Here is a 25473-nt window from a genome sequence, read left to right on the forward strand (position 1 = left end):
ACAATGATGACACGCCACAGAAAAAGCAGAAAGCTCTTTTTTCAGAGTTGAATAAATGGATTGGCGATGGGGTGGTTTAGTGCGAGAACCGCGCTCTCTTGTTCTTTAAATTATATGTGGCGTCAGGTGCGTGTACAGATAAATTCACCATTGCGCGCGCTCCAGGGTGCACCGTGGTGAATTTATCTGTATGTTTCCTCTGGAAAGCCGTAGTGCGTTTCGTTGTGTAAAGGAAATGGTGTTGGCTTATTGGATGCTGATATTATGATTTTTTGTTGATGATTTGATACGAGTTACTTCGGAAAGTTTATTTACGAATTTATAGAGCATTTTTAGACTACCAGGGGGTAACTTAAAATACTCGGTCCTCGGAGCAAACGGAGAAAAAGTTTTACGTATCATCATACTATAAACACATTTTCCATAAAACAGATTAATTGTATCCACATTAAGCCCGGCTTATTTTATGTGCGGCTAAATGACGCAATGTGCATTTTACTTATTGTTTGCGAATATCGCGGCTACACAAGTGAAAAGTTCCATTATTGTGAAAACTCCACTCTAAGATACCTGCTTGGTTAAGGCTCGAGCATATTATTATTTATGAAAACATGGGGTAAAACGCGCCTCCTAAGGAAATATGATCAAAGTTTAGCTATAGAACATTAATTAGGAGAATTTAATAAATATTATTCAACCAACATTTCCCCCTGTAATCGCAATCATAACGCTTTGAAAAATGTTCAAAATTTTAATAATTCACAACAACAACGGAACAAAAAGCTCGTTGGACTAACACGTAATTTTGTTTTTTATCGAGATTTCACAAAAGGGTAGCTTTAAATCGTCTTAGGTTATGCAATTATTAGGTTTTCAAAACAATTTTTCGTTTTTACATTAGATTGTAATGCAAACGACATTACCGAAATGAAGTAGCATGCATTTTAAGTTGTTAGTACGAAAGCTGCAAGTTTTACTAATTTCTGAAAGGTTTTATTAACCCTACAATGGTTTCCTGACTTTTTCTATACGTAAACGGTTTTGTGGGGTACATTCGTACTCCAGCACTAAAATCGCTCCAATATATCTAATTTTTATTGAATTTGTAAATAAATTGGATAACTTTGTTCTAAAATCATTCGCAAAGCAGCCTGTTCAAAAATATTTGTATTTAGTTGGATTTATTAGGTAATATTTAATTTTCATAGACGTCGAAATTCCCACTTTTCCTTAATATTTATATAACTCCGATAGTTTCTAACCGACTTTGACCTTATATACGGTGTTGTAAAGATCATTGAATTGTCTTTGGAATAAAAAGTAGATAATTCTAAAACCAGTCAAAAAGTGTATTTATTTCGATGATTTTTTGAACATCAAACGCTAATACAAACAGTAAAGATACAGCAATATGCAGTAATCGCGATAAAGGCGTCGACGGGATAGGTAGAGCCAGTGCATTGTATGTGTATATAAAATAAGTGCATTCCAGACCCTGGGATACAGAAGATGACGAATTGAGTGGTGCGTGATACCTATTATATACAAATCATATTCACGAATGGGCTTTGTCTACCATCCGCAAAGCAAAAATTACGATAACGATCCAAGCGCATTTTCTAGTAATTTTGCTATATTAGCTATATTATATCAAATAACAATTTCTATTGTTCAGCAATGTTGAAGCTTATACAATTTTACACAAGTTTCTCGCTTACTATGTATCGATATTATACTTACGAAAAATGATATAATCAATTTTACAAATTATGTACACATGACAAAACACTAACATAAACGGTTTTGTGGGGTACATTTGTACCCCAGACATACTTTAAGCGGGCACTGTTAAGTTGCCCAAGTGAAACAAATTGGTTGCACATGCTTTAATGGAAGTTTAATGATCAAATTGATTTATGATAAAGATTGCTTGCAGTTAAAATAAACTGTAACAGAATTACAGGGATTGCACATAGCTCTGGGGACAAATGTACCCCACAAAACCGTTCTAGGGTTAAAATAAGTTATTTTGGTATTTCTAATGGAAATAGCGAAAGAACGTTACAAGTATATACGATTCTCTACTGTTGCCAAATGAATTGCTTCACTCTCATTAAATGCTATTTTCAGGGTTACCATATGAGGATAAATATGTTGGAATATTTTATGTTTCGATGTACGTGTACCGATATTTCGGTATTTCCATTAGAAATAACGAAATAGCTGGTTTTAATATAACCTATCAGAAGATAGTCAAAATTGTAGCATTCGCCTAACAGCCTAAAGTGTATTCTACTTCACTCCGGTTATGTCTCTGACATTACCCACCCATCTTTTCTTCATAATACCTTTTCAGTATTAAACGTCTTGCTATTAGAGCATTTTCTTCCTATTGCCGTAAAGGTATTACGGCTTAGTTGTGGGTGTATGGTTAGAGAGTGTCAGCATACGAACATCATTTTTTTCTATGACAATTGTAATATCGAAGTTCATTAAGGTAGTACCGTACATTCCGAAGTGACAAATACTTTGTAGACAATGTTTGCAAAGCCCCAGTCGCCCCACAATATTATTGGACCCAACTGATTCGATGGAAATGATTCTACTGGCTAAATGGCGGCTGGTTTGTTGTATTCGTAAGCAGAAGAGAATTGGATCATTCAATCTCTGCTATGCTGCTTTCGGGGTGACTTGTCCCGAGCAGGCTGGCCTCTGTATGCGAATGGATCAAGTTCGTGGTTGTGGTCCATAAAACTGCTTATTGCGACTCTCATACCCTAATCAATGTCCTTGTTGATATTTCGCAAAAAAAACAATCATTTATATTACGAAAGCTGCTCATCAGTATTAGAAAGGCTTTCGTATATTTCTGCGAACAATTCGTAATAAGCCTACGAAAGTCGTTTCGTGGATTTCACGAAAAACTATTAATAAAAATGGCAGTGGCTATGAATGATTCATCGTATGTACGAAAAATTTGTAAATTACACGAAAGTTTTCTGTACGAATCTAATTCGTAGCAGATTTACGAATACATTATATCAGTGTGCGCTTGGATTTCAGGTTCTCCTGAAGTCGTATGAGTTGTTAATTACTACATAACAAGATTGGAAAAGGTTAGTTTGATATTTGGAGAATTTTTTAAGGTCGACTTTGTTGCCGTTTTCAGGCGTTTTAGCGTGTTGCATGACTATTTAGGTTGTTGGGAATGCGTTTGTCTATCTTCTGTTTGTAGTGTTCATGAAAATCTGAAAGCCTTCGTCGTTGCTGCTCGGCCGCCCTGTCAATAAGGGTCTGCCGAGCGTGTTGCAAAACGACAACTTACAATTATAAGCGATGAATTCCGAGTACTAAACTACAAACTTCGACATACAATTTTTGTAAACTCTCTAAGACTCAACGAATTGAATTTATTTTTATCTAGCTATTGGTTTAATCAATCCTTTGTAATCGACGTAAACCACAATTTCCGTGGCTGGTATAACTAAATTATGTATGTACAACAAAGTAATTAATATGTGGGTTAGTTACTAGTTTAATAAATAAAGCTGAGAAGAAAGGACGTACCAGTTAATCAATTTCATGTCGGAATGATCCAACGCGGATTTAAGCACCCAATCATCCACAGTCATGCAATACCAGATTGAAGCAATCCGACCTCAATCACACACTCGTCTGCAGATAAGAATTGATAAAAAAATTACCATAAAAAGGTTGGGTGACTCATCGCCCGTGTTGTTCGGCAGCACTTCCCCAATGTTGTTTACCAATGCTTGCTGCGATGGGCGCGGGCAACATGTGCTCGAAAATATATCTATACGCGAATTAGATAACAAAGTTCTATGGTATTCAACAGGGCGAAATTTTCATTTCATTTGGAATCCGGAAAATCCTAGTTTTGGCAAAGTTATTCGGGTTGATTTGAAAGAAAACGCGTATCGATTGTCTATCATTGTTCGCGATGCTGGTTGTAGTGGTGCATACGACCACTGGTCCCTCGGTAACTCAGCCATAAATCGAACTGCGGAGGGACAGACCAAATGATTGATGGGACTAACGTGTCCAGGGGGAATCGATTCCGATGTGGTGCTATCCGAAATAATGAAAGTATTCGTTCATGGTAGTCTATAAATTAAAATCTACTGCATGAGTGTGATGATTACCAGCCATATCTAAGATTGAACACTTTGCGACAATTTACTGCGATTCGAATTTTTATGCCTGACCACCTCTCACGTGGACTCTGACCCCTGATTGGTGGGTATCTGCTCTGATCGGTGCACGTTTATTCGCTGTTTTAGGGGAAGGCGTGAGGCCGTGGGAGTGATAAAATAAATACTGCATTACGATAACACTGTTTAGAATGATGGTCTAAGTGTTTATGAAGTATTATCATCATAGATGTAAGCAGGATTTATATCTGGGGGAGGTTGTAGTCCTGCTGTTTTCGAGAAGTTATTTTAAGGCTTTGAATTCCATATCATAATTTACTGGACTTTACGGTAAAACCTGTAAAAATATCTATTTAAAAATTAAGGTGCCACGGATCAAACTTTCAGTGTGAAGATATTTTATACCAAAGTAATGTTTTTTTTCTGGATAATACCTTCGTTAACATAACAAATACAAGAGATACAAAAAAAGTCTTCAGCAAAGTTTCTTCATATTATAAACTCAATAGTTTTGGCCTTATGCCCTCGTTTGGCAACACGAATTTCTAATATTGAAACGTGATTGTTGTATGTTGTCTCAATTTGAACACTCGGTGTGTTGCGATGGTGGCCATACCTTTGCTTATTGAGTTCTTATCTTATCAATCGACGAATTTGGCTCGCCGGAAAGTGTCTCGATAGATATGAGCAGCTAATGCAATTCACGTTTCAAAGGAGTTTAGTCACATTCGAATGTTTAACTTGAAGAGTTTAGTGTTTTAAATTTTATTAATTCATTCCGGTTCAAACAATGGCAATCGCGTCACTTCGTCGAAATGAGACGTGCGTATCAATTTTAACACTCATGCAAATATTTTTAAAATTTTTCATTCTCTCATCCAAAAAAAAAACAGAAGCCGAGCATTCCGTCCGGGCACAACTCGAAAGTACCGAAAGCGGGCCATCCTAAAGAACGGAGAGTGCAACATTTCAACCTCCAAAGTGTCCCAGCAGCGGTTGCGTTTCCTGCAGGATATCTTCACCACCCTGGTGGATGCACAGTGGCGCTGGACGTTGCTGGTGTTTGCCTTCAGCTTCGTCGGTTCGTGGCTATTCTTCGCGGTGATCTGGTGGTTGATTGCCTTCACACACGGCGACCTCGAGGAGCTACATCTGCCGGATAATCAAGGTAGCTATGAGTTTTTTTCTCGAGATGTAATAAACACTTTTGACAGTTCAAGGTAGAAGACATCATTATCGGTTTTAATTTCATTTTTTCAGCCGAAACCGGTTGGAACCCGTGCGTGTACAACATCCGCTCGTTCACCTCCTGCTTCCTGTTCTCGATCGAAACGCAGCACACGATCGGTTACGGTGTGCGAACGACGACGGAGGAATGTCCGGAGGCGATTTTCATCATGTGCTTCCAGTCGATCTACGGCGTCATGATACAGGCCTTCATGGTTGGCATTGTGTTTGCCAAAATGACCCGACCGAAGCATCGAACGCAGACGTTGCTGTTCTCGAAACATGCCGTGATCTGTCAGCGAGATGGAGAGTTGTGCTTCATGTTCCGGGTTGGAGATATGCGCAAGAGTCACATCATCGGGGCCAATGTGAGGGCGCAGTTGATTCGCACCAAGACTACCAAGGAGGGCGAGGTGTTGATGCAGTACCAGTCCGAACTGGAGGTCGGGGTTGACGGTGGTGCTTCGGATATGTTCTTCATCTGGCCCCAGGTGGTGGTTCATAAGGTCAATTCGGATTCACCGTTGTACAACATGTCGGCGACGGATTTACTGCAGGATCGGTTCGAGGTTGTTGTTATCTTGGAGGGTACGGTGGAGTCGACGGGACAGTCGACTCAGGCCAGATCGAGTTATGTTAACACGGAGATACTGTGGGGACATCGATTTGAGCCGGTGGTTTTCTACAACAAGGAAATTCAGGGCTACGAAATCAACTACAGTAAGTTCGACGAGACGCAGCAGGTGGATACGCCCCTTTGCTCGGCACGTGAGTTGGCCGAATTCTACAAGATTCAGGACGACTACAAAAGTAATGGTGAGTTGCGGGAGGGCATATGGGATGAAATTATTTGTTCAATTGGTGGGGTGCAGTGTTGCCAGATGTGCTGTGTGTTTCTTTGATAGTAACAAGTGATCGGCTATTGATGTGATGTTTTCTTCGTCGAGGGTTTTGTGGATTGAGTCTTGCGGTAACATGCAACGGAAACGAAATTAGAATTGCATACATAGCAAACTGGTTATGTACCACCAAAAATGGTACTAGTTTCGGTTTTTTCTGTTTCTGTTGCATGTAACCTAGCTTTTTTAGCTTTTACATTTTGTCAAGTTTTGCTGTCACTGATTGTCGTCAATTACATCTGTGAACGATTTTGTGGGAGCGATTTATACGCTTATTTATCAGTTTGGACCCTTGAGCTCAAGATTGATATCAAGGTGTTAAGAGTATAAAGAAGATAATCCACCATGTTGCGTTGACGCGATGACAACAAACTACATTGTTTACGTAACTTGTTAGCTGTTATTCTCTGATCTACTTGATGGCTGATGGAGTGATCATTAGTAGATGCAACATTCTGAACATCATCATTTTGCTCTATCTATTACTAAGGAGAAAATTGATTAAAACTTCGTCTCATCATTATCGTGCAGCCGACTTGCTGGCAACCATATATGTCAAAGGAATCCTACAAAAACGACAGGCCCCGAGCGATGGAAAATGAAAAATGGAGAATGGAGAATGAAAAATTCGAAATATCAAAATCTTGAAATCTCATAATCCCAAAATCTTAACAATTCGAAAATACAAAAATTTAAAAATTCAAAAATTTGGGAATTCAAAATTCGAAAATTCAAAAATTTGAAAATTCGATAATTCGAACATTCGAACATTCGAAAATTCAAAAATTCGAACATTCGAACATTCGAACATTCGAACATTCGAACGTTCCAACATTTGAACAATTGAACATTCAAAAATTCGAAAATTCAAAAATTCGACAATTCAAAAATTCAAAAATTCGAAAATTCGAAAATTCGAAAATTGGAAAATTTGAAAAATCTAAAATTCGAAAATTCGAAAATTCGAAAACTCGAAAATTCGAAAATTCGAAAATTCGAAAATTCGAAAATTCGAAAATTCGAAAATTCGAAAATTCGAAAATTCGAAAATTCGAAAATTCGAAAATTCGAAAATTCGAAAATTCGAAAATTCGAAAATTCGAAAATTTGAAAATTCGAAAATTCGAAAATTCGAAAATTCGAAAATTCGAAAATTCGAGAATACGAAAATACGAAAATGCGAAAATTCGAAAATTCAAAAATTCAAAAATTCAAAAATTCGAAAATTCGAAAACTCGAAAAGTCGAAAATTCGAAAATTCGAAAATTCGAAAATTCGAGGTTCGAAAATTCGAAAATTCAAAAATTCGAAAACTCGAAAATTCGAAAATTCGAAAACTCGAAAACTCGAAAATTCGAAAATTCAAAAATTCAAAAATTCAAAAATTCAAAAATTCAAAAATTCAAAAATTCAAAAATTCAAAAATTCAAAAATTCAAAAATTCAAAAATTCGAAAATTCGAAAATTCGAAAATTCGAATATTCGAAAATTCAAAAATTCGAAAATTCGAAAATTCGAAAATTCGAAAATTCGAAAATTCGAAAATTCGAAAATTCGAAAATTCGAAAATTCGAAAATTCGAAGATTCGAAAATTCGAAGATTCGAAAATTCGAAAATTCGAAAATTCGAAAATTCGAAAATTTGTAAATTCGAAAATTCGAAAATTCGAAAATTCGAAAATTCGAAAATTCGAAAATTCGAATATTCGAAAATTCGAAATTTGGGAATTCAAAATTCGAAAATTCAAAAATTTGAAAATTCGATAATTCGAACATTCGAACATTCGAAAATTCAAAAATTCGAACATTCGAACATTCGAACATTCGAACGTTCCAACATTTGAACAATTGAACATTCAAAAATTCGAAAATTCAAAAATTCGAAAATTCGAAAATTCGAAAATTCGAAAATTGGAAAATTTGAAAAATCTAAAATTCGAAAATTCGAAAATTCGAAAATTCGAAAACTCGAAAATTCGAAAATTCGAAAATTCGAAAATTCGAAAATTCGAAAATTCGAAAATTCGAAAATTCGAAAATTCGAAAATTCGAAAATTCGAAAATTCGAAAATTCGAAAATTCGAAAATTCGAAAATTTGAAAATTTGAAAATTCGAAAATTCGAAAATTCGAAAATTCGAAAATTCGAAAATTCGAAAATTCGAAAATTCGAGAATACGAAAATACGAAAATGCGAAAATTCGAAAATTCAAAAATTCAAAAATTCAAAAATTCGAAAATTCGAAAACTCGAAAAGTCGAAAATTCGAAAATTCGAAAATTTGAAAATTCGAGGTTCGAAAATTCGAAAATTCAAAAATTCGAAAACTCGAAAATTCGAAAATTCGAAAACTCGAAAACTCGAAAATTCGAAAATTCAAAAATTCAAAAATTCAAAGATTCAAAAATTCAAAAATTCAAAAATTCAAAAATTCGAAAATTCGAAAATTCGAAAATTCGAAAATTCGAATATTCGAAAATTCAAAAATTCGAAAATTCGAAAATTCGAAAATTCGAAAATTCGAAAATTCGAAGATTCGAAAATTCGAAAATTCGAAAATTCGAAAATTCGAAAATTCAAAAATTCGAAAATTTGTAAATTCGAAAATTCAAAAATTCAAAAATTCAAAAATTCAAAAATTCAAAAATTCGAAAATTCGAAAACTCGAAAAGTCGAAAATTCGAAAATTCGAAAATTCGAGGTTCGAAAATTCGAAAATTCAAAAATTCGAAAACTCGAAAATTCGAAAATTCGAAAATTCGAAAACTCGAAAACTCGAAAATTCGAAAATTCAAAAATTCAAAAATTCAAAAATTCAAAAATTCAAAAATTCAAAAATTCAAAAATTCAAAAATTCAAAAATTCAAAAATTCAAAAATTCAAAAATTCAAAAATTCAAAAATTCGAAAATTCGAAAATTCGAAAATTCGAAAATTCGAAAATTCGAATATTCGAAAATTCAAAAATTCGAAAATTCGAAAATTCGAAAATTCGAAAATTCGAAAATTCGAAAATTCGAAAATTCGAAAATTCGAAAATTCGAAAATTCGAAAATTCGAAAATTCGAAAATTCGAAAATTCGAAAATTCGAAAATTCGAAAATTCGAAAATTCGAAAATTCGAAAATTCGAAAATTCGAAAATTCGAGAATTCGAGAATTCGAGAATTCGAGAATTCGAGAATTCGAAAATTCGAAAATTCGAAAATTCGAAAATTCGAAAATTCGAAAATTCGAAAATTCGAAAATTTGAAAATTTGAAAATTTGAAAATTTGAATATTTGAATATTTGAATATTTGAATATTTGAATATTTGAATATTTGAATATTTGAATATTTGAATATTTGAATATTTGAATATTTGAATATTTGAATATTTGAATATTTGAATATTTGAATATTTGAATATTTGAATATTTGAATATTTGAATATTTGAATATTTGAATATTTGAATATTTGAATATTTGAATATTTGAATATTTGAATATTTGAATATTTGAATATTTGAATATTTGAATATTTGAATATTTGAATATTTGAATATTTGAATATTTGAATATTTGAATATTTGAATATTTGAATATTTGAATATTTGAATATTTGAATATTTGAATATTTGAATATTTGAATATTTGAATATTTGAATATTTGAATATTTGAATATTTGAATATTTGAATATTTGAATATTTGAATATTTGAATATTTGAATATTTGAATATTTGAATATTTGAATATTTGAATATTTGAATATTTGAATATTTGAATATTTGAATATTTGAATATTTGAATATTTGAATATTTGAATATTTGAATATTTGAATATTTGAATATTTGAATATTTGAATATTTGAATATTTGAATATTTGAATATTTGAATATTTGAATATTTGAATATTTGAATATTTGAATATTTGAATATTTGAATATTTGAATATTTGAATATTTGAATATTTGAATATTTGAATATTTGAATATTTGAATATTTGAATATTTGAATATTTGAATATTTGAATATTTGAATATTTGAATATTTGAATATTTGAATATTTGAATATTTGAATATTTGAATATTTGAATATTTGAATATTTGAATATTTGAATATTTGAATATTTGAATATTTGAATATTTGAATATTTGAATATTTGAATATTTGAATATTTGAATATTTGAATATTTGAATATTTGAATATTTGAATATTTGAATATTTGAATATTTGAATATTTGAATATTTGAATATTTGAATATTTGAATATTTGAATATTTGAATATTTGAATATTTGAATATTTGAATATTTGAATATTTGAATATTTGAATATTTGAATATTTGAATATTTGAATATTTGAATATTTGAATATTTGAATATTTGAATATTTGAATATTTGAATATTTGAATATTTGAATATTTGAATATTTGAATATTTGAATATTTGGATATTTGGATATTTGGATATTTGGATATTTGGATATTTGGATATTTGAATATTTGAATATTTGAATATTTGAATATTTGAATATTTGAATATTTGAATATTTGAATATTTGAATATTTGAATATTTGAATATTTGAATATTTGAATATTTGAATATTTGAATATTTGAATATTTGAATATTTGAATATTTGAATATTTGAATATTTGAATATTTGAATATTTGAATATTAGAATATTAGAATATTTGAATATTTGAAAATTCGAAAATTCGAGAATTCGAAAATTCGAAAATTCGAAAATTCGAAAATTCGAAAATTCGAAAATTCGAAAATTCGAAAATTCGAAAATTCGAAAATTCGAAAATTCGAAAATTCGAAAATTCGAAAATTCGAAAATTCGAAAATTCGAAAATTCGAAAATTTGAAAATTCGAAAATTCGAAAATTCGAAAATTCGAAAATTCGAAAATTCGAAAATTCGAAAATTCGAAAATTCGAAAATTCGAAAATTCGAGAATTCGAGAATTCGAAAATTCGAAAATTCGAAAATTCGAAAATTCGAAAATTCGAAAATTCGAAAATTCGAAAATTCGAAAATTCGAAATTTCGAAAATTCGAAATTTCGAAAATTCGAAAATTCGAAAATTCGAAAATTTGAAAATTTGAAAATTTGACAATTTGAAAATTTGAATATTTGAATATTTGAATATTTGAATATTTGAATATTTGAATATTTGAATATTTGAATATTTGAATATTTGAATATTTGAATATTTGAATATTTGAATATTTGAATATTTGAATATTTGAATATTTGAATATTTGAATATTTGAATATTTGAATATTTGAATATTTGAATATTTGAATATTTGAATATTTGAATATTTGAATATTTGAATATTTGAATATTTGAATATTTGAATATTTGAATATTTGAATATTTGAATATTTGAATATTTGAATATTTGAATATTTGAATATTTGAATATTTGAATATTTGAATATTTGAATATTTGAATATTTGAATATTTGAATATTTGAATATTTGAATATTTGAATATTTGAATATTTGAATATTTGAATATTTGAATATTTGAATATTTGAATATTTGAATATTTGAATATTTGAATATTTGAATATTTGAATATTTGAATATTTGAATATTTGAATATTTGAATATTTGAATATTTGAATATTTGAATATTTGAATATTTGAATATTTGAATATTTGAATATATGAATATTTGAATATTTGAATATTTGAATATTTGAATATTTGAATATTTGAATATTTGAATATTTGAATATTTGAATATTTGAATATTTGAATATTTGAATATTTGAATATTTGAATATTTGAATATTTGAATATTTGAATATTTGAATATTTGAATATTTGAATATTTGGATATTTGGATATTTGGATATTTGGATATTTGGATATTTGGATATTTGAATATTTGAATATTTGAATATTTGAATATTTGAATATTTGAATATTTGAATATTTGAATATTTGAATATTTGAATATTTGAATATTTGAATATTTGAATATTTGAATATTTGAATATTTGAATATTTGAATATTTGAATATTTGAATATTTGAATATTTGAATATTTGAATATTTGAATATTTGAATATTTGAATATTAGAATATTAGAATATTTGAATATTTGAAAATTCGAAAATTCGAAAATCCGAAAATTCGAAAATTCGAAAATTCGAAAATTCGAAAATTCGAAAATTCGAAAATTCGAAAAATCGAAAATTCAAAAATTCGAAAATTCGAGAATTCGAAAATTTGAAAATTTGAAAATTCGAGAATTCGAAAATTCGAAAATTCGAAAATTCAAATCTTCGAAAATTTAAATATTCAAAAATTCAAAAATTCAAAAATTCAAAAATTCAAAAATTCAAAAATTCAAAAATTCAAAAATTCAAAAATTCAAAAATTCAAAAATTCAAAAATTCAAAAATTCAAAAATTCAAAAATTCGAAAATTCGAAAATTCAAAAATTCAAAAATTCAAAAATTCAAAAATTCAAAAATTCAAAAATTCAAAAATTCAAAAATTCAAAAATTCAAAAATTCAAAAATTCAAAAATTCAAAAATTCAAAAATCCAAAAATTCAAAAATTCAAAAATTCAAAAATTCAAAAATTCAAAAATTCAAAAATTCAAAAATTCAAAAATTCAAAAATTCAAAAATTCAAAAATTCAAAAATTCAAAAATTCAAAAATTCAAAAATTCAAAAATTCAAAAATTCAAAAATTCAAAAATTCAAAAATTCGAAAATTCAAAAATTCAAAAATTCAAAAATTCAAAAATTCAAAAATTCAAAAATTCAAAAATTCAAAAATTCAAAAATTCAAAAATTCAAAAATTCAAAAATTCAAAAATTCAAAAATTCAAAAATTCAAAAATTCAAAAATTCAAAAATTCAAAAATTCAAAAATTCAAAAATTCAAAAATTCAAAAATTCAAAAATTCAAAAATTCAAAAATTCAAAAATTCAAAAATTCAAAAATTCAAAAATTCAAAAATTCAAAAATTCAAAAATTCAAAAATTCAAAAATTCAAAAATTCAAAAATTCAAAAATTCAAAAATTCAAAAATTCAAAAATTCAAAAATTCAAAATTCAAAAATTCAAAAATTCAAAAATTCAAAAATTCAAAAATTCAAAAATTCAAAAATTCAAAAATTCAAAAATTCAAAAATTCAAAAATTCAAAAATTCAAAAATTCAAAAATTCAAAAATTCAAAAATTCAAAAATTCAAAAATTCAAAAATTCAAAAATTCAAAAATTCAAAAATTCAAAAATTCAAAAATTCAAAAATTCAATAATTCAAAAATTCAAAAATTCAAAAATTCAAAAATTCAAAAATTCAAGAATTCAAAAATTCAAAAATTCAAAAATTCAAAAATTCAAAAATTCAAAAATTCAAAAATTCAAAAATTCAAAAATTCAAAAATTCAAAAATTCAAAAATTCAAAAATTCAAAAATTCAAAAATTCAAAAATTCAAAAAATCAAAAATTCAAAAATTCAAAAATTCAAAGATTCAAAGATTCAAAAATTCAAAAATTCAAAAATTCAAAAATTCAAAAATTCAAAAATTCAAAAATTCAAAAATTCAAAAATTCAAAAATTCAAAAATTCAAAAATTCAAAAATTCAAAAATTCAAAAATTCAAAAATTCAAAAATTCAAAAATTCAAAAATTCAAAAATTCAAAAATTCAAAAATTCAAAAATTCAAAAATTCAAAAATTCAAAAATTCAAAAATTCAAAAATTCAAAAATTCAAGAATTCAAAAATTCAAAAATTCAAAAATTCAAAAATTCAAAAATTCAAAAATTCAAAAATTCAAAAATTCAAAAATTCAAAAATTCAAAAATTCAAAAATTCAAAAATTCAAAAATTCAAAAATTCAAAAATTCAAAAATTCAAAAATTCAAAAATTCAAAAATTCAAAAATTCAAAAATTCAAAAATTCAAAAATTCAAAAATTCAAAAATTCAAAAATTCAAAAATTCAAAAATTCAAAAATTCAAAAATTCAAAAATTCAAAAATTCAAAAATTCAAAAATTCAAAAATTAAAAAATGCAAAAATTTGAAAATTTGAAAATTTGAAAATTTGAAAATTTGAAAATTTGAAAATTTGAAAATTTGAAAATTTGAAAATTTGAAAATTTGAAAATTTGAAAATTTGAAAATTTGAAAATTTGAAAATTTGAAAATTTGAAAATTTGAAAATTTGAAAATTTGAAAATTTGAAAATTTGAAAATTTGAAAATTTGAAAATTTGAAAATTTGAAAATTTGAAAATTTGAAAATTTGAAAATTTGAAAATTTGAAAATTTGAAAATTTGAAAATTTGAAAATTTGAAAATTTGAAAATTTGAAAATTTGAAAATTTGAAAATTTGAAAATTTGAAAATTTGAAAAGTTGAAAATTTGAAAATTTGAAAATTTGAAAATTTGAAAATTTGAAAATTTGAAAATTTGAAAATTTGAAAATTTGAAAATTTGAAAATTTGAAAATTTGAAAATTTGAAAATTTGAAAATATAAAAATTTGAAAATTTGAAAATTTGAAAATTTGAAAATTTGAAAATTTGAAAATTTGAAAATTTGAAAATTTGAAAATTTGAAAATTTGAAAATTTGAAAATATGAAAATTTGAAAATTTGAAAATTTGAAAATTTGAAAATTTGAAAATTTGAAAATTTGAAAATTTGAAAATTTGAGAATTTGAAAATTTGAAAATTTGAAAATTTGAAAATTTGAAAATTTGAAAATTTGAAAATTTGAAAATTTGAAAATTTGAAAATTTGAAAATTTGAAAATTTGAAAATTTGAAAATTTGAAAATTTGAAAATTTGAAAATTTGAAAATTTGAAAATTTGAAAATTTGAAAATTTGAAAATTTGAAAATTTGAAAATTTGAAAATTTGAAAATTTGAAAATTTGAAAATTTGAAAATTTGAAAATTTGAAAATTTGAAAATTTGAAAATTTGAAAATTTGAAAATTTGAAAATTTGAAAATTTGAAAATTTGAAAATTTGAAAATTTGAAAATTTGAAAATTTGAAAATTTGAAAATTTGAAAATTTGAAAATTTGAAAATTTAAAAATTTGAAAATTCGAGAATTCGAAAATTCGAAAATTCGAAAATTCGAAAATTTGAAAATTCGAAAATTCGAAAATTCGAAAATTCGAAAATTCGAAAATTCGAAAATTCGAAAATTCGAAAATTCGAAAATTCGAAAATTCGAAAATTCGAAAATTCGAAAATTCGAAAATTCGAAAATTCGACAATTCAAAAATTCGAAAATTCGAAAATTCGAAAATTAAAAAATTCGAATATTCGAAAATTCGAGAATTCGAAAATTCGAAAATTCGAAAATTCGAAAATTCGAAAATTCGAAAATTCGAAAATTCGAAAATTCGAAAATTCGAAAATTCGAAAATTTGAAAATTCGAAAATTCGAAAATTCGAAAATTCGAGAATTCGAAAATTCGAGAATTCGAAAATTCGAGAATTCGAAAATTCGAAAAATTCGAAAATTTAAAAATTTGAAAATTTGAAAATTCGAAAATTCGAAAATTCGAAAATTCAAAAATTCAAAAATTCAAAAATTCGAAAATTCAAAAATTAAGAAATTCAAAAATTCAAATATTCGAAAATTTGAAAATTTAAAAATTTGAAAATTCGAAAATTCGAAAGTTCGAAAATTCGAAAATTCGAAAATTCGAAAATTCGAAAATTCGAAAATTCGAAAATTTGAAAATTTGAAAATTTGAAAATTTGAAAATTTGAAAATTTGAAAATTTGAAAATTTGAAAATTTGAAAATTTGAAAATTTGAAAATTTGAAAATTTGAGAATTTGAAAATTTGAAAATTTGAAGATTTGAAAATTTGAAAATTTGAAAATTTGAAAATTTGAAAATTTGAAAATTTGAAAATTTGAAAATTTGAAAATTTGAAAATTTGAAAATTTGAAAATTTGAAAATTTGAAAATTTGAAAATTTGAAAATTTGAATATTTGAATATTTGAATATTTGAATATTTGAATATTTGAATATTTGAATATTTGAATATTTGAATATTTGAATATTTGAATATTTGAATATTTGAATATTTGGATATTTGGATATTTGGATATTTGGATATTTGGATATTTGGATATTTGAATATTTGAATATTTGAATATTTGAATATTTGAATATTTGAATATTTGAATATTTGAATATTTGAATATTTGAATATTTGAATATTTGAATATTTGAATATTTGAATATTAGAATATTAGAATATTTGAATATTTGAAAATTCGAAAATTCGAGAATTCGAAAATTCGAAAATTCGAAAATTCGAAAATTCGAAAATTCGAAAATTCGAAAATTCGAAAATTCGAAAATTCGAAAATTCGAAAATTCGAAAATTCGAAAATTCGAAAATTCGAAAATTCGAAAATTCGAAAATTCGAAAATTCGAAAATTCGAAAATTTGAAAATTCGAAAATTCGAAAATTCGAAAATTCGAAAATTCGAAAATTCGAAAATTCGAAAATTCGAAAATTCGAAAATTCGAAAATTCGAGAATTCGAGAATTCGAAAATTCGAAAATTCGAAAATTCGAAAATTCGAAAATTCGAAAATTCGAAAATTCGAAATATCGAAAATTCGAAATTTCGAATAATCGAAATTTCGAAAATTCGAAAATTCGAAAATTCGAAAATTTGAAAATTTGAAAATTTGACAATTTGAAAATTTGAATATTTGAATATTTGAATATTTGAATATTTGAATATTTGAATATTTGAATATTTGAATATTTGAATATTTGAATATTTGAATATTTGAATATTTGAATATTTGAATATTTGAATATTTGAATATTTGAATATTTGAATATTTGAATATTTGAATATTTGAATATTTGAATATTTGAATATTTGAATATTTGAATATTTGAATATTTGAATATTTGAATATTTGAATATTTGAATATTTGAATATTTGAATATTTGAATATTTGAATATTTGAATATTTGAATATTTGAATATTTGAATATTTGAATATTTGAATATTTGAATATTTGAATATTTGAATATTTGAATATTTGAATATTTGAATATTTGAATATTTGAATATTTGAATATTTGAATATTTGAATATTTGAATATTTGAATATTTGAATATTTGAATATTTGAATATTTGAATATTTGAATATTTGAATATTTGAATATTTGAATATTTGAATATTTGAATATTTGAATATTTGAATATTTGAATATTTGAATATTTGAATATTTGAATATTTGAATATTTGAATATTTGAATATTTGAATATTTGAATATTTGAATATTTGAATATTTGAATATTTGAATATTTGAATATTTGAATATTTGAATATTTGAATATATGAATATTTGAATATTTGAATATTTGAATATTTGAATATTTGAATATTTGAATATTTGAATATTTGAATATTTGAATATTTGAATATTTGAATATTTGAATATTTGAATATTTGAATATTTGAATATTTGAATATTTGAATATTTGAATATTTGAATATTTGGATATTTGGATATTTGGATATTTGGATATTTGGATATTTGGATATTTGAATATTTGAATATTTGAATATTTGAATATTTGAATATTTGAATATTTGAATATTTGAATATTTGAATATTTGAATATTTGAATATTTGAATATTTGAATATTTGAATATTTGAATATTTGAATATTTGAATATTTGAATATTTGAATATTTGAATATTTGAATATTAGAATATTAGAATATTTGAATATTTGAAAATTCGAAAATTCGAAAATCCGAAAATTCGAAAATTCGAAAATTCGAAAATTCGAAAATTCGAAAATTCGAAAATTCGAAAAATCGAAAATTCAAAAATTCGAAAATTCGAGAATTCGAAAATTTGAAAATTTGAAAATTCGAGAATTCGAAAATTCGAAAATTCGAAAATTCAAATCTTCGAAAATTTAAATATTCAAAAATTCAAAAATTCAAAAATTCAAAAATTCAAAAATTCAAAAATTCAAAAATTCAAAAATTCAAAAATTCAAAAATTCAAAAATTCAAAAATTCAAAAATTCAAAAATTCGAAAATTCGAAAATTCAAAAATTCAAAAATTCAAAAATTCAAAAATTCAAAAATTCAAAAATTCAAAAATTCAAAAATTCAAAAATTCAAAAATTCAAAAATTCAAAAATTCAAAAATTCAAAAATCCAAAAATTCAAAAATTCAAAAATTCAAAAATTCAAAAATTCAAAAATTCAAAAATTCAAAAATTCAAAAATTCAAAAATTCAAAAATTCAAAAATTCAAAAATTCAAAAATTCAAAAATTCAAAAATTCAAAAATTCAAAAATTCAAAAATTCAAAAATTCAAAAATTCGAAAATTCAAAAATTCAAAAATTCAAAAATTCAAAAATTCAAAAATTCAAAAATTCAAAAATTCAAAAATTCAAAAATTCAAAAATTCAAAAATTCAAAAATTCAAAAATTCAAAAATTCAAAAATTCAAAAATTCAAAAATTCAAAAATTCAAAAATTCAAAAATTCAAAAATTCAAAAATTCAAAAATTCAAAAATTCAAAAATTCAAAAATTCAAAAATTTAAAAATTCAAAAATTCAAAAATTCAAAAATTCAAAAATTCAAAAATTCAAAAATTCAAAAATTCAGAAATTCAAAAATTCAAAAATTCAAAAATTCAAAAATTCAAAAATTCAAAAATTCAAAAATTCAAAAATTCAAAAATTCAAAAATTCAAAAATTCAAAAATTCAAAAATTCATAAATTCAAAAATTCAAAAATTCAAAAATTCAAAAATTCAAAAATTCAAAAATTCAAAAATTCAAAAATTCAAAAATTCAAAAATTCAAAAATTCAAAAATTCAAAAATTCAAAAATTCAAAAATTCAAAAATTCAAAAATTCAAAAATTCAAAAATTCAATAATTCAAAAATTCAAAAATTCAAAAATTCAAAAATTCAAGAATTCAAAAATTCAAAAATTCAAAAATTCAAAAATTCAAAAATTCAAAAATTCAAAAATTCAAAAATTCAAAAATTCAAAAATTCAAAAATTCAAAAATTCAAAAATTCAAAAATTCAAAAATTCAAAAATTCAAAAATTCAAAAATTCAAAAATTCAAAAATTCAAAAAATCAAAAATTCAAAAATTCAAAAATTCAAAGATTCAAAGATTCAAAAATTCAAAAATTCAAAAATTCAAAAATTCAAAAATTCAAAAATTCAAAAATTCAAAAATTCAAAAATTCAAAAATTCAAAAATTCAAAAATTCAAAAATTCAAAAATTCAAAAATTCAAAAATTCAAAAATTCAAAAATTCAAAAATTCAAAAATTCAAAAATTCAAAAATTCAAAAATTCAAAAATTCAAAAATTCAAAAATTCAAAAATTCAAAAATTCAAAAATTCAAAAATTCAAAAATTCAAAAATTCAAAAATTCAAAAATTCAAAAATTCAAAAATTCAAAAATTCAAAAATTCAAAAATTCAAAAATTCAAAAATTCAAAAATTCAAAAATTCAAAAATTCAAAAATTCAAAAATTCAAAAATTCAAAAATTCAAAAATTCAAAAATTCAAAAATTCAAAAATTCAAAAATTCAAAAATTCAAAAATTCAAAAATTCAAAAATTCAAAAATTCAAAAATTAAAAAATGCAAAAATTTGAAAATTTGAAAATTTGAAAATTTGAAAATTTGAAAATTTGAAAATTTGAAAATTTGAAAATTTGAAAATTTGAAAATTTGAAAATTTGAAAATTTGAAAATTTGAAAATTTGAAAATTTGAAAATTTGAAAATTTGAAAATTTGAAAATTTGAAAATTTGAAAATTTGAAAATTTGAAAATTTGAAAATTTGAAAATTTGAAAATTTGAAAATTTGAAAATTTGAAAATTTGAAAATTTGAAAATTTGAAAATTTGAAAATTTGAAAATTTGAAAATTTGAAAATTTGAAAATTTGAAAATTTGAAAATTTGAAAATTTGAAAATTTGAAAATTTGAAAATTTGAAAATTTGAAAATTTGAAAATTTGAAAATTTGAAAATTTGAAAATTTGAAAATTTGAAAATTTGAAAATTTGAAAATTTGAAAATTTGAAAAGTTGAAAATTTGAAAATTTGAAAATTTGAAAATTTGAAAATTTGAAAATTTGAAAATTTGAAAATTTGAAAATTTGAAAATTTGAAAATTTGAAAATTTGAAAATATGAAAATTTGAAAATTTGAAAATTTGAAAATTTGAAAATTTGAAAATTTGAAAATTTGAAAATTTGAAAATTTGAAAATTTGAAAATTTGAAAATTTGAAAATATGAAAATTTGAAAATTTGAAAATTTGAAAATTTGAAAATTTGAAAATTTGAAAATTTGAAAATTTGAAAATTTGAGAATTTGAAAATTTGAAAATTCGAAAATTTGAAAATTTGAAAATTTGAAAATTTGAAAATTTGAAAATTTGAAAATTTGAAAATTTGAAAATTTGAAAATTTGAAAATTTGAAAATTTGAAAATTTGAAAATTTGAAAATTTGAAAATTTGAAAATTTGAAAATTTGAAAATTTGAAAATTTGAAAATTTGAAAATTTGAAAATTTGAAAATTTGAAAATTTTAAAATTTGAAAATTTGAAAATTTGAAAATTTGAAAATTTGAAAATTTGAAAATTTGAAAATTTGAAAATTTGAAAATTTGAAAATTTGAAAATTTGAAAATTTGAAAATTTGAAAATTTGAAAATTTAAAAATTTGAAAATTCGAGAATTCGAAAATTCGAAAATTCGAAAATTCGAAAATTTGAAAATTCGAAAATTCGAAAATTCGAAAATTCGAAAATTCGAAAATTCGAAAATTCGAAAATTCGAAAATTCGAAAATTCGAAAATTCGAAAATTCGAAAATTCGAAAATTCGAAAATTCGAAAATTCGAAAATTCGAAAATTCGAAAATTCGAAAATTCGAAAATTCGACAATTCAAAAATTCGAAAATTCGAAAATTCGAAAATTAAAAAATTCGAATATTCGAAAATTCGAGAATTCGAAAATTCGAAAATTCGAAAATTCGAAAATTCGAAAATTCGAAAATTCGAAAATTCGAAAATTCGAAAATTCGAAAATTCGAAAATTTGAAAATTCGAAAATTCGAAAATTCGAAAATTCGAGAATTCGAAAATTCGAGAATTCGAAAATTCGAGAATTCGAAAATTCGAAAATTCGAAAATTCGAAAATTCGAAAATTTAAAAATTTGAAAATTTGAAAATTCGAAAATTCGAAAATTCGAAAATTCAAAAATTCAAAAATTCAAAAATTCGAAAATTCAAAAATTAAGAAATTCAAAAATTCAAATATTCGAAAATTTGAAAATTTAAAAATTTGAAAATTCGAAAATTCGAAAGCTCGAAAATTCGAAAATTCGAAAATTCGAAAATTCGAAAATTCGAAAATTCGAAAATTCGAAAATTCGAAAATTTGAAAATTTGAAAATTTGAAAATTTGAAAATTTGAAAATTTGAAAATTTGAAAATTTGAAAATTTGAAAATTTGAAAATTTGAAAATTTGAAAATTTGAGAATTTGAAAATTTGAAAATTTGAAGATTTGAAAATTTGAAAATTTGAAAATTTGAAAATTTGAAAATTTGAAAATTTGAAAATTTGAAAATTTGAAAATTTGAAAATTTGAAAATTTGAAAATTTGAAAATTTGAAAATTTGAAAATTTGAAAATTTGAAAATTTGAAAATTCGAAAATTTGAAAATTTGAAAATTTGAAAATTTGAAAATTTGAAAATTTGAAAATTTGAAAATTTGAAAATTTGAAAATTTGAAAATTTGAAAATTTGAAAATTTGAAAATTTGAAAATTTGAAAATTTGAAAATTTGAAAATTTGAAAATTTGAAAATTTGAAAATTTGAAAATTTGAAAATTTGAAAATTTGAAAATTTGAAAATTTGAAAATTTGAAAATTTGAAAATTTGAAAATTTGAAAATTTGAAAATTTGAAAATTTGAAAATTTGAAAATTTGAAAATTTGAAAATTTGAAAATTTGAAAATTTGAAAATTTGAAAATTTGAAAATTTGAAAATTTGAAAATTTGAAAATTTGAAAATTTGAAAATTTGAAAATTTGAAAATTTGAAAATTTGAAAATTTGAAAATTTGAAAATTTGAAAACTTAAAAATTTGAAAATTTGAAAATTTGAAAATTTGAAAATTTGAAAATTTGAAAATTTGAAAATTTGAAAATTTGAAAATTTGAAAATTTGAAAATTTGAAAATTTGAAAATTTGAAAATTTGAAAATTTGAAAATTTGAAAATTTGAAAATTTGAAAATTTGAAAATTTGAAAATTTGAAAATTTGAAAATTTGAAAATTTGAAAATTTGAAAATTTGAAAATTTGAAAATTTGAAAATTTGAAAATTTGAAAATTTGAAAATTTGAAAATTTGAAAATTTGAAAATTTGAAAATTTGAAAATTTGAAAATTTGAAAATTTGAAAATTTGAAAATTTGAAAATTTGAAAATTTGAAAATTTGAAAATTTGAAAATTTGAAAATTTGAAAATTTGAAAATTTGAAAATTTGAAAATTTGAAAATTTGAAAATTTGAAAATTTGAAAATTTGAAAATTTGAAAATTTGAAAATTTGAAAATTTGAAAATTTGAAAATTTGAAAATTTGAAAATTTGAAAATTTGAAAATTTGAAAATTTGAAAATTTGAAAATTTGAAAATTTGAAAATTTGAAAATTTGAAAATTTGAAAATTTGAAAATTTGAAAATTTGAAAATTTGAAAATTTGAAAATTTGAAAATTTGAAAATTTGAAAATTTGAAAATTTGAAAATTTGAAAATTTGAAAATTTGAAAATTTGAAAATTTGAAAATTTGAAAATTTGAAAATTTGAAAATTTGAAAATTTGAAAATTTGAAAATTTGAAAATTTGAAAATTTGAAAATTTGAAAATTTGAAAATTTGAAAATTTGAAAATTTGAAAATTTGAAAATTTGAAAATTTGAAAATTTGAAAATTTGAAAATTTGAAAATTTGAAAATTTGAAAATTTGAAAATTTGAAAATTTGAAAATTTGAAAATTTGAAAATTTGAAAATTTGAAAATTCGAAAATTTGAAAATTCGAAAATTTGAAAATTTGAAAATTTGAAAATTTGAAAATTTGAAAATTTGAAAATTTGAAAATTTGAAAATTTGAAAATTTGAAAATTTGAAAATATGAAAATTTGAAAATTTGAAAATTTGAAAATTTGAAAATTTGAAAATTTGAAAATTTGAAAATTTGAAAATTTGAAAATTTGAAAATATGAAAATTTGAAAATATGAAAATTTGAAAATTTGAAAATTTGAAAATTTGAAAATTTGAAAATTTGAAAATTTGAAAATTTGAAAATTTAAAAATTTGAAAATTTGAAAATTTGAAAATTTGAAAATTTGAAAATTTGAAAATTTGAAAATTTGAAAATTTGAAAATTTGAAAATTTGAAAATTTGAAAATTTGAAAATTTGAAAATTTGAAAATATGAAAATTTGAAAATTTGAAAATTTGAAAATTTGAAAATTTGAAAATTTGAAAATTTGAAAATTTGAAAATTTGAAAATTTGAAAATTTGAAAATTTGAAAATTTGAAAATTTGAAAATTTGAAAATTTGAAAATTTGAAAATTTGAAAATTTGAAAATTTGAAAATTTGAAAATTTGAAAATTTGAAAATTTGAAAATTTGAAAATTTGAAAATTTGAAAATTTGAAAATTTGAAAATTTGAAAATTTGAAAATTTGAAAATTTGAAAATTTGAAAATTTGAAAATTTGAAAATTTGAAAATTTGAAAATTTGAAAATTTGAAAATTTGAAAATTTGAAAATTTAAAAATTTGAAAATTTGAAAATTTGAAAATTTGAAAATTTGAAAATTTGAAAATTTGAAAATCTGAAAATTTGAAAATTTGAAAATTTGAAAATTTGAAAATTTGAAAATTTGAAAATTTGAAAATTTGAAAATTTGAAAATTTGAAAATTTGAAAATTTGAAGATCTGAAAATTTGAAAATTTGAAAATTTGAAAATTTGAAAATTTGAAAATTTGAAAATTTGAAAATTTGAAAATTTGAAAATTTGAAAATTTGAAAATTTGAAAATTTGAAAATTTGAAAATTTGAAAATTTGAAAATTTGAAAATTTGAAAATTTGAAAATTTGAAAATTTGAAAATTTGAAAATCTGAAAATTTGAAAATTTGAAAATTTGAAAATTTTGATTATTTGAAAATTTTAATATTTTAAAATTTTAAAATTTTAAAATTTTAAAATTTTAAAATTTGAAAATTTGAAGGTTCAAAAATTTGAACATTCGAAAATTCGAAAACTCGGAAATTCGAAAATTAGAAAATTCAAAAATTCGAAAATTAGAAAATTCGAAAATTCGAAAATTCGAAAATTCGAAAATTCGAAAATTCGAAAATTCGAAAATTCGAAAATTCGAAAATTCGAAAATTCGAAAATTCGAAAATTCGAAAATTCGAAAATTCGAAAATTCGAAAATTCGAAAATTCGAAAATTCGAAAATTCGAAAATTCGAAAATTCGAAAATTCGAAAATTCTAAAATTCTAAAATTTGAAAATTTGAAAATTTGAAAATTCGAAAATTCGAAAATTCGAAAATTCGAAGATTAGAAAATTAGAAAATTAGAAAATTAGAAAATTAGAAAATTAGAAAATTAGAAAATTTGAAAATTAGAAAATTAGAAAATTAGAAAATTAGAAAATTAGAAAATTAGAAAATTAGAAAATTAGAAAATTAGAAAATTAGAAGATTAGAAAATTAGAAAATTAGAAAATTAGAAAATTAGAAAATTAGAAAATTAGAAAATTAGAAAATTAGAAAATTAGAAAATTAGAAAATTAGAAAATTAGAAAATTAGAAAATTAGAAAATTAGAAAATTAGAAAATTAGAAAATTAGAAAATTAGAAAATTAGAAAATTAGAAAATTAGAAAATTAGAAAATTAGAAAATTAGAAAATTAGAAAATTAGAAAATTAGAAAATTGTAAAATTAGAAAATTAGAAAATTAGAAAATTAGAAAATTAGAAAATTAGAAAATTAGAAAATTAGAAAATTAGAAAATTAGAAAATTAGAAAATTAGAAAAT

At 22.4% G+C, this 25473-nt stretch overlaps 1 protein-coding gene across 5 annotated transcripts in view; it reads left to right on the forward strand.

Moving 5' to 3' along the window:
* Positions 1–25473, forward strand: part of LOC131685569 (G protein-activated inward rectifier potassium channel 3-like) — a 90605-nt gene that overhangs the window by 59828 nt on the left and 5304 nt on the right. For 4 of the 5 annotated variants that reach the window (XR_009304838.1, XR_009304837.1, XM_058969386.1 and 1 more), the window contains exons 2-3: positions 5066–5340; positions 5433–6215. Coding sequence is in view for 3 of the 5 variants with exons in the window: in XM_058969386.1 (XP_058825369.1) it covers positions 5066–5340; positions 5433–6215 (1058 nt within the window). In the remaining 2 variants the exon portion in view is untranslated. Of the gene's footprint in view, positions 1–4916; positions 4995–5065; positions 5341–5432; positions 6216–25473 lie in introns of those variants that run through there. The other variant, XM_058969387.1, reaches the window with a different exon arrangement.

Source organism: Topomyia yanbarensis, chromosome 2 (assembly GCF_030247195.1).
Source record: "Topomyia yanbarensis strain Yona2022 chromosome 2, ASM3024719v1, whole genome shotgun sequence".
NCBI lineage: Eukaryota > Metazoa > Arthropoda > Insecta > Diptera > Culicidae > Topomyia > Topomyia yanbarensis.